At 32.7% G+C, this 14,869-nt stretch overlaps 2 protein-coding genes across 2 annotated transcripts; both read right to left on the bottom strand.

Annotated features, from left to right (window-relative positions):
* Positions 1-976: 976 nt before the first annotated feature.
* Positions 977-2,968, bottom strand: LOC134714179 (zinc finger protein 271-like). The gene is made up of 3 exons (XM_063575418.1): positions 2,769-2,968; positions 2,284-2,341; positions 977-1,823 (listed from the first exon to the last, which is right to left on the bottom strand). Exons 2-3 carry the CDS (start codon positions 2,337-2,339, stop codon positions 992-994), a joined length of 888 nt encoding a protein of 295 aa, XP_063431488.1. The 5' UTR covers positions 2,340-2,341; positions 2,769-2,968; the 3' UTR covers positions 977-991.
* A 3,649-nt stretch (positions 2,969-6,617) lies between these two features.
* LOC134716809 (cyanophycinase-like) lies at positions 6,618-13,749 on the bottom strand. Its single transcript, XM_063579818.1, has 6 exons — positions 13,557-13,749; positions 11,512-11,747; positions 9,910-10,055; positions 8,812-8,944; positions 7,454-7,595; positions 6,618-7,119 (listed from the first exon to the last, which is right to left on the bottom strand). The coding sequence occupies exons 1-6, from the start codon at positions 13,725-13,727 to the stop codon at positions 6,664-6,666; spliced, it is 1,284 nt and encodes a 427-aa protein (XP_063435888.1). The 5' UTR covers positions 13,728-13,749; the 3' UTR covers positions 6,618-6,663.
* Positions 13,750-14,869: the final 1,120 nt, after the last annotated feature.

The raw sequence follows: 14,869 nt of genomic DNA, 5'->3' as shown, positions 1-14,869 counted from the left end.
CTGATCATTTCTCCTAGGGTTCATATGGCTTTGGTCTCATTTTCTTGGATCATGTTAAATTTATGTTGATAGTTGTAGTTACGCTTTATATTTATGTTTAAGACTATCAACAAAGTATCAATGGTTAATAAAGAAGGCGGGACATTTCAGTGTGTGCACTCTTGTTTTATATGTGCAGCGTACTGAGTCTATTCAGTTAAGCAATTTGCAACTAATTGTTACTGTCTGTTCACATATTGTGCTATGACACCACTGTCCCAGTCTATAGGGATGGTTGTTTTCACATATTTGACCCTTCAGTATTCTTAGTAACTGCCCTGAGTCAGAAGCCTATAATTTAGTTGTTGTCGGTTCATGTCTTTCATATTTTATCGTAAATTGTATTGTTATACATTTAACATTTATTAGTTTTCTCATTTAAAATGTTTCATATTTTGATGTAGACTATGGCTTGAGTATATAATTTTTCACATGGTGTATGATTCACTAAGACCAATCACTTTTTTTTATTCAACAACAGTATTGCTCGCTGTTAACAAGATTAATAACAACATCAACCATCATTTTAATGTGTATTTTTTACCATAGTTTGAAACGAATTGATTTTGGTCAAAGTTTCAATGTTTCTAGTTTTGGGACGATTTGGCTTGTGTTTATTGTTGAATGGCACTCTCATTGTTTTTGGGTTGTTTTTTGTAGTCGGGTTGCTCTCCATTCACTTTAACTTATACAAGTCATGTTTTATAATCTCGTGTAAAGTACATTTGGTCATGTAGTAAAAACGACGGATACAAAGAATTTAACAAAACAAATACTAGAATGAAACCTTTTATTATGATATTTCATTCACTAGACATAACAATGTAACAATAATTAGCTTTATACAAACACAATGTAGCACTATCATATATTTCAACTGTTCAAACATAATGTCAATGTTTCTTTTTTTTTCAATTGGCACCTTATAGCGAGTTATCAGAGGAATGAAAGTCTAACTGTGTGATGCCTTGTGACGAAGCATGTTACCTGACTGTGCAAAGGATTTACCACAGAACGGACAGACGTACGGACGCTCACCAGTGTGAATTCTGCAATGCTTGGTGAAAGTTGAGAAGTCTGCAAAACTTTTCGGACAGTAGGTACAACTGTATGGCTTCTCCCCAGTATGGATACGGACGTGAGTACGGAGTGTTGACTTCTGGGTAAAACGCTTTCCGCAGTAATTGCACTGATGTGGACGTTTGTTCTCCTGATGAGACTGAAGGTGAACTTTCAAGTTTGGTTTCGAGCTGAAAATCTTGTTGCAGTAGGTACACACAATAGGCTCTTTTGGTTTCTGTGTTGACTTTGGGCGTGTAGCAGCAGACGACAAGGCTTGTTCTAGTAAGTCGGACACACGGTCATAAGAAGCTTGTGTAGAAGAACACTGCAATGGAGACTGTACTTGGTCATGGAATGTAGAGATGGGTTGTTGCAATGATGAAGGACACCTAGTGTCAAATTCTTCTTGCATAATGTCAGAAGCGATGTTGGTCTCGTATGGCTGACGTTCGGAGTAAGTAGCTTTAGAATCGTACAAACAAGAGCTGAGTTGTGGTTTCTGTTGCTGGTTGTTGCCAATCATGTTGTTGAGTTCTGGAAAGGTGCCAAGAATCTGACTAAAGATGGATGACCTGAGTTCATTCTTGTTGTATGACTGTGGTTTGTTGTCATCTGTCAATGGCTTTGGTAGAATTGTAGGTTGAACGTGTGGTATGTAGGTTGGTGCCGGAAAGAACATTCCACTAGAGTGCAGATACTGGGATGACATGTTGTCTGCTGGTCTGAAAATGGATGAAATAAATATTATAGAACATTATAAATGATAAATGGTCATGATTTGTCAAGCTAAAAATATAATAATTTAAATACAATTCTGCTTTCACATAACATTAACTAGCTTATCGACGACATTTGAAGACAATCTGAAATATTGTCAAGATCCGACAATTAATGTTTTTGATTATTTTTGTAGTTAGGATGCTGTTGTACACAGTATTGTGGTCACACCATTACCAATTGTTTTCAGCCAACGGTCAATAATAAATACATTCGAACTACAACTTTATTTAATGTTTTTTTCTTCACTCATTTGTGGAATCTCATTTGAACATCTTTCTATAAAATCGGTAATTACGTAGAAACAAATGACGGTCTTCTTGATTTGTACATACATTTTAATTCGTATTTGACTAAAATGACTAATATATTTTAGATCAGTACCATGAAGTATAATGTACGTACCTTTGTTCTTGGACTGGAAATGTTGGATAAAAAAATGGCATGTATGGTAGTTCCATATCTGAAAAAACACAAAACAAATAGAATAAATTAAACCAATATATATAACAAGAAAGCCTATACAAATATTAACTATCAGATTTTTTTCGACAAATTATTAGTTGAAAGCCGACCAAAATTGCAACTTGGAAGACCAAATTAGGTATTTGATATCGAGCTTTCATATATATGCAGTTTATAATAACAACTCTTATAATTATCCTTAATAAACTAATATATAAAATGCAAAATATTGTATCAAAATATCCAATATCATTTTAAATAAATAGCAAAAATCTTTCGAGTTATAACACAGGCAAAAATATAAATAAAAGGGCTGACATTAACTTAATATGTTTAATAAATTGATAATGATATACATAAAAATTACACGGTAAAGTAAAAACTCAATAATACAACATTATCTGTAAGGAAGAATGATGACTTACCTATGATCTGAATATTTGTCTGCAACAGAAACGTATTTTGAGTAATAATTGCTTTCGGTTCGAATGGCTTCCAAGAAATATAATAAAATTTGGAAAAATGCAGATTTATTAAATATTTTTGACTTTTTCTAAATAAAACATTTTCCTATTGGTCAGTTACTTTCAATTTGTTTTTACAAATGCCGTTATGCACCTCCTCCAAGAAGCCAATCTGAGACATTATTTAACACCTATTGAGTTGTTTTAATTGTTTCATTATTAATTGACAATGGCTTTAACACTCTGATCAAAGATGAGCTTAGATCAATCAAATTGTTCATTTGATGTTTTCGGCGTGGACAGTTTTTGAGTTGTCATAATTTTACCTAATATAATAATATTATGCAACCTCAATCAAATAATCAAAGAATATAATTAATTTTTAATAAAATATTTGAATACACAGAAAATGTCAGAATGTACATATAGATTTCTAAAGTATTTATCATATAGTTTTGCACCAAAGTAGCAAACTAAGATTGTTGTTAATAAAGACAATATAAATATAACAAACCGTCGGTCATTTTTTTTTCAAAAATATAACTTTTTAAAAATCTTGGTTTAAGCAGAGACATATATGGTTCAATTCAAAATATTTTATTGTTCAAATATCAAATGTACATTTAAACAAAGGGATCGGACAAAAGGCAGTGCCTATACAAATCCTTTCCCATACAAGATGGATTGAATAACATGCATGATAGTATATAATTTTCTAATAAGTTAATAGATCATACGTTGTTGCAGTGAGTCAGGGAGGCAGTTCCTCCACTTCTTGAAGTATTTTTTGTGTATACATATATAAATAACTATGTTAACAAAGTTAAAGCAAGACCTACTGAAGGTGATATCGAATTTTATACCAAAATAATAACTGTTGGTTAGGAATCAAATAGATCATAAAGTGATTTTTACTCAAATTCACAAGCTCACTGCAACAAAGTTGTTCTATTTATATGAATAAAAAAAATTGATTGGCCCTTTTTTGCAATACATAAATAATTTAAACACATGTGTATATATGTCTCTGGTTTAAGTACTTCCACGAATTGGAATACTAGAGATACTATTTATACTTTATATGAACCATATGTTAAAGGTGTAAATTCTTTTTTTCTTCCATAGTGGTATTATTAACTTGTAAAAGGTATGCATGAGAATAAAAAAAAAATATGTTGGAGTAAAATAAAACCTATAGAGTAATTTCTAGTTAATGTCGGATGCAGCTAGGTTTTATATTCATTGAATTGGTTTTTTTATTGCGTTAAGCTGCGATTCATGGATAATATTTATGGCTATAAATTTGAAGGATTTTGTTTATTATCCACACGACTTAAAACCACATTAAAAGTAAGCTGATGATTTCTGCCAGGATGGGTCACCCTAGGGTTAAGGCATTAGATGTGGTGTAACAGTTCAAAATAAGAACGATTTATAAAATTCAGTTTAAATCTTCATGCCATTTGGAGATATGTTCATTTAAAACTGAATGACAAACAGAGTGTTTTATTTCGCAAAATTGTATGTTTTCAACATGTATATTGTAACGCTCTAAAATTCCACACGTTTTTTTGTGTCTCTAATTTCAAAATTCAAGTTTTTGGAGTTTGAAACGACTTGATTGTCAACCCACACAAAGACTATTTTATTCAAACGTCCACTATCAAAATTTCGCAAAAGTCTATTCCGCTGATTTAGCACAGATTTCCATTGTTTTACTATAACAGGAGTTCAACCAATATCCCCATGTACGGCTGAATTGGGCGTATCTCGTCCTACACACTTATAGAGAAACGAGCTGCTCGATTTTGTACGGCAGCAATACACTGGACATGCTTTCTACCCCAGATCGAAACACAATAACACCCCAAAACATTGTATCATATAGTTCTGTGTAACAGTTATACGGGAGTCCACCAAAAGTCTTAAACTTTGCTATTACTAATTCAAGTGCTCTACTCGCAAATTTCGCAACATTACTGGTCATGCGGTTGTAATCTAAATGTTCCGTAAAAACTAATCCTAGATACTTATATGTTTCGACTGTTGAAATTGAAAGGTCACCCCATTCAAATCAAAACGCAGTTCTTTCAATGGATAACGGCCTGAAATGTATGACTTTAGACTTTTCAGCGTTTACAATCATATGATTATTAGCACACCAAAAGGAAAGAATGTTTAAGAGTAACTGAAGGTCCTCAGGGGAACTAGCTATAGAAGAACCATATAATCTGCGTATAACAGAATTCCAATTGTTTCTCCATCTATATTGATACCAATAGAAGATTAAGAATACTCGAGACACAACACACGAAACGGGATTCAGAAGATCAGTTCAAAACACCTGAAAAGCCGCCTACCAAAACTTCAAAGAAGAAAGAGCTTGCTCAAAACAATCTGAGAAAAAAACCCAACAATTAAATATTAAGAAGATGCCACCTGCCAACCACATATTTGATAATGTGTTATATTTACGAAATCAGATTCAAACTAGAGACTTTAAAGAGCCTGTACTTGTCGCTTATATAGTTAGGTGTGCTTCTTCAACGATGGACACGCTCCAATATTGTAGATTAGAATATACTTCGTGAATAAAATCTCTTGTTTGTTCATTTTGTAATGCTAATTTTTTTTTCTGTTTAAGTTCTCTCCATCCACACTGAACGATTTTGCTTAAAATACAATACGGAAAAAGGTCAGTTAGGTCAATAACTCCTAAAAAAAAATCATCTACGCTAACCTATATATATTTGCTTTTTTAAAATAATATTCAAAACAATACGCAATTACAAAATATATTGAAAAAAAAATCATCATTTAAGGACGAGCGATTATATATAAGGACATTTAACGATTTCAGCAACGTTAACTTATTTGTAGATCCTGTCAAGCTGATAATGTTTGCTTCTAAAGTTTCTATCTATTTATTATAGTTTTCAAGATGATAGGCAAATTGCCCCCAAAATATTATTGATAAAAAATCTTCATAATAGGGCATTAACTCCAATGATAAGTAAAGTAACGATTTCGAATTTCGACGATTTCACTTATTTGTAGATCTTTTGTCGGTGATCATTTTTGCATATTAAAGGTTTTCTGTATCTAGCTATAGTTTTCTTGGTAATATACCAAAAATAAAAATGATAGATTTCTTCATTCAAGGACAATTCGTCTAAAAGTTTTGATATAAAATTCATGCGATTATGAACACTTTTGTCAAGACAGTTTTTCTCGATCCATAGCGGGTTTTATGCATTCGTCTCAATTTGGCCGATTCCGTACCCTCATCTAAGGGGAGTAGCAGATTCTACCGAGGATTGCCGAATGGGGTTTTAAGATGATATACAAAACTTGCACTGTATCCCAATTTTCTATTTTAAGCGATGTCAGCTATGATACGGACAGCAAACTGACTCGACTCTTTTTGCCAGGTGCACCAATATTTTTTTACAGATGGCTTTAAATGCAATTTTGATAGACATAGGTACATTTTGAACACTATACACTCGAAATATGAACAGAAACAATATTCCATAGACAATTGCAAAGAAATATTCTGACCCTCAATTTGTTAAAAAAAATATTCTGGTCATGCAGATGACATATTTTTACCATGCCTTATAGTGTTAAATTAAAAAAAAATGATTGAAAGTGTCGAAATTATTTTTTCTAATTTTTTTTTTTAACTCAGTAAAGAAAACCTAATACCACACCCTTTGAAGTTAAATGTTTGCTCAACGCAAATTCTACAGTATATATAAACAAAATGGAAGTCCTTATCTAACCTTCACAAATAAAAAAAAAAAAACAGAGCTCTACAGTGTTTATCAAGATGCAACAAACAAACAGACTAAATCTATGGCGAAGAGTCTATTTTCACATGTAGATTTCTGTATGACGTAATATCTGTGTGAAAACTATGTTTTCTTTCGACAAATCCCACAGCCCCAGCAACTGCTCGTGACATCGTAACTCTGAATCTTGGATTATTTTCATAAGTATCACCATAACTGCTTGTTTCCAACCGAGAATCAAAAATACTGGTAGCGACTCTTGTAAATTCAGACTTCTGTGTCGGGTGACGTCTGTTCCCGCCAAATATATCTTGTGTTGTTAACGCATGATCATAATTCTCATGCCCCTTCATTTGGCTCTTGGTCGGAGAAAACTTGATGGTTTTGTTTTGAAGGAATATTTTGTCACCGTGAGTCAGATAGTGAACCATTACATTGTCAATGCTGAAATACTTGGTGCTGTTGTCTACATGGGAATTAGACACGTCTGCAAAAAATACTCCATTTTCCCCTATAATCTGAAGTAGATAGTCAATAACAGTAAGACAATTATAGGTAAATATTTTCAAAACACCAATCCTGATATGCAAAATAATTCATAATTTTCGTTTTAATATAAATATGTAAATGTATATTTTTATTGATGTTATTATTTAAATCATTAGAATATATTTTGCTATAACGGTTGATAAAAAAACCCTATTAACACAATAAAACGTGAAATGACTTGCTAGATGAGTCACCTAATGCCCTCACACCATATTGCATGCTTCAATTTTTCATTGTTTTCCTATTACCTAAAAAGGCTATAAAAAATTCATGCTAATATAAATGTAACTTATTTAAAGTTACCTCCCCTTCAGCTTGACTAGTTCCAGCATGCCTTACTACGAGTGCAGTATTTTCATCCACACCAATACCCCAGTCTACACCATTATATAAATGGCGGGTGTCTGATAACAACCTGATCAGACGACCTTCTCGTCCACGTTGACTAAAATTTAAAGAATAAAAAACCGAGTAAAGCTCAAGCAATATTTATTGTTGATGGAATTTTCAAGAGTAAAGCGTCGTTTATGTAGAATTATGCATATTCAGTTATATTGAAAGTTTCTTTATTCAGAACATGATTAATGTAAGCGTGTAATGTGTATTTCTATACAGTTTAATTATCCTTTTTTGTTCTCTTAATGTGTATTAAGGCTAAGTCTTGTTGTTGGATTGCTACCTTTTTGACGTTTATCCCAGATCTCCTTTTCAAGCTTCAAAATCGTTATGTCGTTACGGGGGAGAATAGAAAACTATTCGAGCAATACACAATACAATAATGCTTATTAGGCACTTTATTTTCTTTAACCCGACCGAGGATTGATACTTAATAAAATTAGAAGATTTGGTATGATTGCCAATGAGACAACACTATCGACAGGAGACCAAAATGACACAGAAATTAACAACTATAGATCACAGTACGTCTTTCAACAATAAGCAAAGCCCATTCCGCATAGTCAGCTGGAAGAGGCCCCGAAATGTGACAAGCAAGAAAACATACTGACTTATTTTTCTACAAAATAATGAAAGAATAACAATTATGTTACAGAGCAACAAACGATACACAATGAATTACAGGCTCCTGACTCAGAACAGGCATTTACGGTAGGCGGGGTTAAACTTATTGAAGGCGCCAATCCTCCCATAGAATGGTTCCCGATCGCTATATTCAGTAAGTTACACAATATTGTCAATGCCGAGATACAAGTATTGACAGATTGAAGAGCCTTAAATGTGCATATCACATGTATAAAAACAAGATTAAAAATCGAACTACAATGTTGAATTTGTAACCTTTCAGAATAAGTTTTATTTGGAGTGCGGATACGTTTCCCTGGATCGTTTCTAAATTTCAGGGCTCGGTAAATAACACCTTTGTAAAAAAGGATGTGTTATCCCCTTTGAAATAAGTACAATCAAGCTTCAAAACCAAATCTTTACTATATATGAAAGAATTTAGAAAGGATGTTAATTAATTTGTGGTTACGGTCTAGAAATTTTCCTCTAGACGTTAAACATATGAACTGCTTTTATATTTTGATGACCTACATTTGATGCTTTCTGTGTCATTTTGGTCTTTTGGGGAAAAATTGTTTCAATAGCAATCATACAAACCACATCTTCTTATTTCTATATTGCCCATATTTAATAGAACAAACCTAAAATGTGTGTCAAGGATAAAGCCATGCAACATACGAAGTCCGCCATGCTTGTTGTATATCAAATCATCTGGATGATCATTGTTTTCAGACTGAAAAGCCCCGTATCGCAAAGCATCCCAACTCATTCCACCTTTAAAATAAAGATTTTAACGATAGTTGATTTAGCTAATCGACCTGATGGAGAAAATCATAACTTATTTACTGTTAAGAAAGAACACGAAAACTTAAGTTTGTATCTCCTTTCCATTGTCAACAGATACGGAACTTGAACATACCCTCTTTACAGCACCGAGTCGATACATCTGTATATTATCAGGCCCCATAGGTATCATCAGCTCTGTAGTTAGTCAGTACTTCGGTACCAACATGATTTATAACAATATATCTGAAATTGCCCGTTTATGAATTTTGAAATTATACTTAAATTACGGTTTACACCTTTTCTCTTTACACTTTATCAAAACATATCATCTCTCATTCTCATTACACTTTATCAAAACATATCATCTCTCATTCTCTTTACACTTTATCAAAACATATCAACTCTCATTCTCATTACACTTTATCAAAACATATCAACTCTCATTTTCTTTACACTTTATCAAAACGTATCAACTCTAATTCTCATTACACTTTATCAAAACGTATCATCTCTCATTCTCATTACACTTTATCAAAACATATCATCTCTCATTCTCATTACACTTTATCAAACGTGTCATCTCTCATTCTCATTACACTTTATCAAAACATATCATCTCTCATTCTCATTACACTTTATCAAAACGTATCATCTCTCATTCTCATTACACTTTATCAAACGTGTCATCTCTCATTCTCATTACACTTTATCAAAACATATCATCTCTCATTCTCATTACACTTTATCAAACGTGCCATCTCTCAAAACTTTACTATTATGTTCCAACTACCATCCTAATAACACTTTACCTAACACGTTCTCATTCCACTTCACCAAAACAAAACATCTCTCACTCGAATTACATTTTATCAAAACGTATTATCTCTCATTCTCCAAAAAAATTTGATCAGTTATGATTGACCTGTGTTTATCATTGTTATTTTGAAACTGACCTCTGATCATGACAGCTGATGATTGACAAGCAGTGCCTGCACTTGTTCCAGCTATAACTGCACCAGCATCAAATAGATCAGTTATTGCTTTCATTACTGGAACCCTTATAGTAGCCATTAGAAAATAGTATCTATATAGAGGTAATCTGCAAAAGACAGCCCATTAAGTAAGCATAGATCGTTTTTACAATAAAATATAGTTTTCTTTATCATACTTTACTACCATCGCTCATTCTCATTACACCTTTAGTTGGATCGGTACCGATTCGTGTCGTATTTGGTAGATTCTCAGTCCTTATACAAAGCAAAGTTTACCCACATTCAGTTCGCATGTATCTCACGTGAATTTTAAACGAATTTCACGTAATTATTTCATTTGAACCTTTAAAAAATAAAAATTAGTGTTTTTTTAAGAATTTTGATTAAAACGAATAGTCCAGTCGTTATATTCCGAACACTGCGATCACTCCATTAACACCTGAATGCACTTAAGCGTTTTTGTGGTTTTGAACAAGAATATTTTGTTTGCAGTTAGTATTATAATGTCATACAGGGTATAAACAGGAATCAGATGAAACTGTTAACTCTTTAAAAAGTGTATGTTATTCATTGATTTCAGTCAACACAACTATGTCAAATAATGTTCACTTGGCTACACAGGCAAAACAATCTCAAACCAAGAGAAGATCGAAGGACCTAAGTGAATCCGAGATACACACCCAATAGAAAGAAACAATTGACAGCATCATGTCAAACTCCAAAAAGCAAGAATAAAGAGATTGAATGTCAATAAAACTACACGAAAGAACCTTAAAACAATTAGAAAATTTTCTGCCAGTCCAGGTCCAAAGTGAAGGTTAGTCCTGTTATTTTGTATCTGCATTTTAAAATAGTAAAAATCTGTAGTTCTCAAGTGAATAACATCTATATCAAATAACTTCTGTACACGCATGCAATTTTACATATACTGATATTACATTCGAATTTGACGTTTTATTTTGCCCGTTTTCCTCTTTCGAGGATTTTGTATTTCTTCACTTAGCTAACTCTTAATCTTACCTCACGAATTTTACTGTATCCAAACACTTATAACATCATCGGACGGCACCAACATTGTTACCGTAAACTTGGTGCCGTAAACTTATATATCTCAACACTTAATACATGCACCTAAACTGGATCTAAACTGGTACCGTAAACTTATGTATCTAAACACTTATTACATGCACCTAAATTGGCACCGTAAACTTGGTGCCGCAAACTTATTGTATCTAAACACGTATTACATGCACCTAAATTGGTACCGTAAACTTAATGCCGTAAACTTATGTATCTAAACACTTCAGTATAACATGCACCCAAATTGGTACCGTAAACTTGGTGCCATAAACTTATTGTATCTAAACACTTATTACATGCACCTAAATTGGTACCGTAAACTTATTGAATCTAAACACTTATTACATGCATCTAAATTGGTACCGTTAACTTGGTGTCGTAAACTTTTATTGGCAACGTTAACGTGTTGTATCAAACAAAATTATAGTAATTGAAAAAAAGTGATCGGGAAAAGAACTTAAAAAGTATAAATATCACTCTTACGAATCGATAATTCTCTGTTGATCTCCCCCTCCGAAGAAGAATCCTGTTTGTTGTTTTATTTTTTCAACAATAGTATCATTGAAATTATTGGAAGTATGATTGACGTCTATTGGTATACAGTAGACAGACAGGGCCTTATAACGATGCAGGAATAAGTCAGAATAGTAATTACAGCTGTCCGCGGGATCAGCAGAACCCGCAGTGACGATCCCAATCTTAGCATAGTTCTCTCCTCCCTAAGATGTGTAAAAGTAAAATCATTTAATTAAATATTTTTTTTAATAAAATTCGTGATTTCATGATCATAGCTAAAAAATATAATTATAAGTATTGCATGCTTCTTTTTGTAACTTCATTAGGACTGTAAAAACGTTGACCGTCCACACATTTTCAAAATGTACTTTTACACCTCAATGAAGTTACAAAAAGAAACATTCAATTCGTAAATGGATTACATTAATATAACAATACAAAGATGTTAGATGATTGCAACTGATACAACTCTCCACAATATTCCAAATTGTATAAAAATTAACAGCTGTAGGTAATTGTTCGGCCTTCAACAATGAGCAAAAACCATACCGCCTTCTAATTAAACTATAGAACCCCCCGAAATGACAAATGAAAAAACATTATAAATGAGAAACCCATAAACGTTCTTATAAACAAAACAATGAATATAATACAAACTCAAATATGATATACAGCAACAGACGGGAATCAATGAATCACATGCTCTTGACTTAAACAGGCACATACAGAATGTGGCGGAGTTGGAACATATTTGTTGGCACCAATCCCCCGTCTCACTTGGGACCGTGGTGTTACAGTACGACTTAAGACTCTGATCCAGTCATTTTAAGGGGGTTGTTCTAACAAATGCTATTCATATAAAAAGGACAACCATATGTCCCCATAACAAAACACTAGATCCCAAACACGAAGAGGATTTACAACCCCCTGGAGCAAGCATTGCGACAAAACAATAAAGACTAAATTCAGTTGAAAAGGTTTTCAGACCTCACTTTGACTTGCTTTGTGTGTGTTGTTTTGTTGTGACTGTACTGATTTTGTGTCATGGACAGACCCCCCCCCCTCCTTTATCATTATTTTCCTATTCACTCCTCTCATCGATAGAAAAATTGATACCTTAAATCCATTCATTGTTCTATATATTTTATTTTATAGCAAACAAGCTTATGTTTAAGAAACTTTTCAGTAATCAGATACCAAGATAATTTTATTAAGTATAATTGAACATTCATGTTTACGTCAATGAGACTCGTCTTATAGAACAACAAAACAATAATCATGTTTGATCGAAAAAGATCTTGGAAACACAGTTTCGGTTGTAGTGAGGTATTGTTTAATTCACATTGTTTATAAGTATTCTGTGTATTATCTCTTTTATGAAAGAGATATGGGCACTACATGTCAATTAGACAGCAACCCAAAAAAAGTAGACAAACACAATTTGTATCTTTAGGTATCAACTTAGGGACGTATGAGGTTGGGAACAGTAAGCAGTTCTTGATTCCCACAAGTTGTGTTGTTTATGACAAGTAAAGGAGGTTTAGCGCTAAAAAAACAGGTTTAATCCACCATTTTCTACATTTGAAAATGCCTGTACCAAGTCAGGAATATAAAAGTTCTTGACCATTCGTTTTGAATGTGTTTTGTCATTTGATTTTGCCACTTTCCGATTAGATTTTCCTCTGTGTTTTTGTGATTTTACTTTTATTAATCAGTTTGTCACTGAATTTTCCATCTTTTTTTCATTTACTTAGGTATCTTCTGTACCATTCCAAGTATTAAACCGTTCGACATAATTATGCAAAAGGCCTTTCATGGGGTGTGACTGTCCCAAGTATATAATCGCATAGTCATAAACTATTTTATGAAACAAGATGATAAAATTATCAAATATTCATGAACTATTTGGTCTGGTAATCAAGTAATCACTATAAGATCGGTCATTGAATCACATAATCAAAAACCCCATTAGGAGGCTCATTCGGATAAGTTTTATAACATAAAACACTTACAGCAAGTTCTACGATGGTCTTATATATTTCGGTGTTGTCTACATCAAGATGACCGCCAGCCAAAACCAAATTTTTACCATAAGTATGATATTGAGGCAATTTGACATGTTCGACTTCTATCAGTAATGCGTGTGCGACTGACAACAAAAGCAACACGCACAAAACCGCCATATCCTTGTAAGATGATATTTACGATAAGATATAAAGTAAACTTAAAATGACCTGAGATAACCTATTTGATAGAACTTTAGATTTGAAATGGCATTTCCGTTACAATTTGTGCCTTTAAAACCCTTAAAATGGGGGGGGGGGGGGAGTTGATACAAAAGAATAGCTAAAGATACCAAAGGGACATTCAATCTCATAGGTCTAAAATGGACTGAGTTGTTAATTTCTGTGTCAATTGGTCTCTTGTGAATAGTTGTCTCATTGGCAAATATTTCAAATCTTCTATTTTATATTGACAACACCATGGCAAATGGTGTATCGATAACTTTTAGAAATTTGGCTTTAGAAAAGTTTGTTTTATGAAGATATGAAGAACAAACTTTAATGAGTTTAATCAGTTTCTGATCTTGGACTCTATTGAGGTAGGAATAAATAAAGATCATTGTTATATTAACGATAATAGTGTGTGTTTTCATATAGTTGACCTAATCTTTTGAGCTTATCTTTGAAGAAATTTCTAAAACTACAGAACTAAAATACCTGTTTTGTTTATACAATTATGTGAACATACATATTTGATACTATCGATAAAAAGCCACTACTATAAGCCATCTCACTGTTGGTTTTCTTATGTTTGGTGTCAAAATATGTGTACGTCTATTCAAAAAAATTTATGTTGTATACATGTATTTTGAATTCCTGCAAATCTGTATCTACTAAAATTTGGTTCCCTTTTAGTCTTATACATAATTGGCTTTTAAATGATTTTAATTTTAGTTTGAGCGTTCTTGGTGGAGGTTAATCCAGAAAAGCGCTTATGGTGCACGGAATCACTTTTGTAAGTGTTATTTTCATTCTACAATAATTATTATTAGAAATGATAAAAAATTACTCTTTAATAACAATAATTAAAATACAAAACCAACTAATTTGACACAATATTTTACAGAAACTATTAACACATAAATTAACACATAAATTAACACATTTAACACATACAATAACCGAGTTAGGATACTGCTTTTAGTAACACTTTAAATTTTCATTTGTGCATCCATCAGTATTTCTTGACCCGATAGCCTGCATAAACTGATCGTAAATATATAAAACTTTTCAAACTGCATACAAGTCTAACAAAATTCCTC

The sequence above is a fragment of the Mytilus trossulus genome, chromosome 4 (assembly GCF_036588685.1).
Source record: "Mytilus trossulus isolate FHL-02 chromosome 4, PNRI_Mtr1.1.1.hap1, whole genome shotgun sequence".
Taxonomy (NCBI): domain Eukaryota; kingdom Metazoa; phylum Mollusca; class Bivalvia; order Mytilida; family Mytilidae; genus Mytilus; species Mytilus trossulus.
Note: the sequence above shows the minus strand (reverse complement) of the source record. Positions and strands in the feature narration are given on the sequence as shown.

Bases quoted from the DNA above. Each gene is read 5' to 3' on its own strand.
- LOC134714179 (XM_063575418.1), bottom strand. From the start codon at position 2,339: ATGGAACTACCATACATGCCATTTTTTTATCCAACATTTCCAGTCCAA. The intron at 1,824-2,283 runs GTACGTACATTA...ATCCATTTTCAG, and splicing joins TTTCCAGTCCAAGAACAAAG to ACCAGCAGACAACATGTCAT.
- LOC134716809 (XM_063579818.1), bottom strand. From the start codon at position 13,727: ATGGCGGTTTTGTGCGTGTTGCTTTTGTTGTCAGTCGCACACGCATTA. The intron at 10,056-11,511 runs GTAAGAGTGATA...TGTCTTTTGCAG, and splicing joins CAACAGAGAATTATCGATTC to ATTACCTCTATATAGATACT. The intron at 7,120-7,453 runs GTAACTTTAAAT...TATCTACTTCAG, and splicing joins CTAGTCAAGCTGAAGGGGAG to ATTATAGGGGAAAATGGAGT.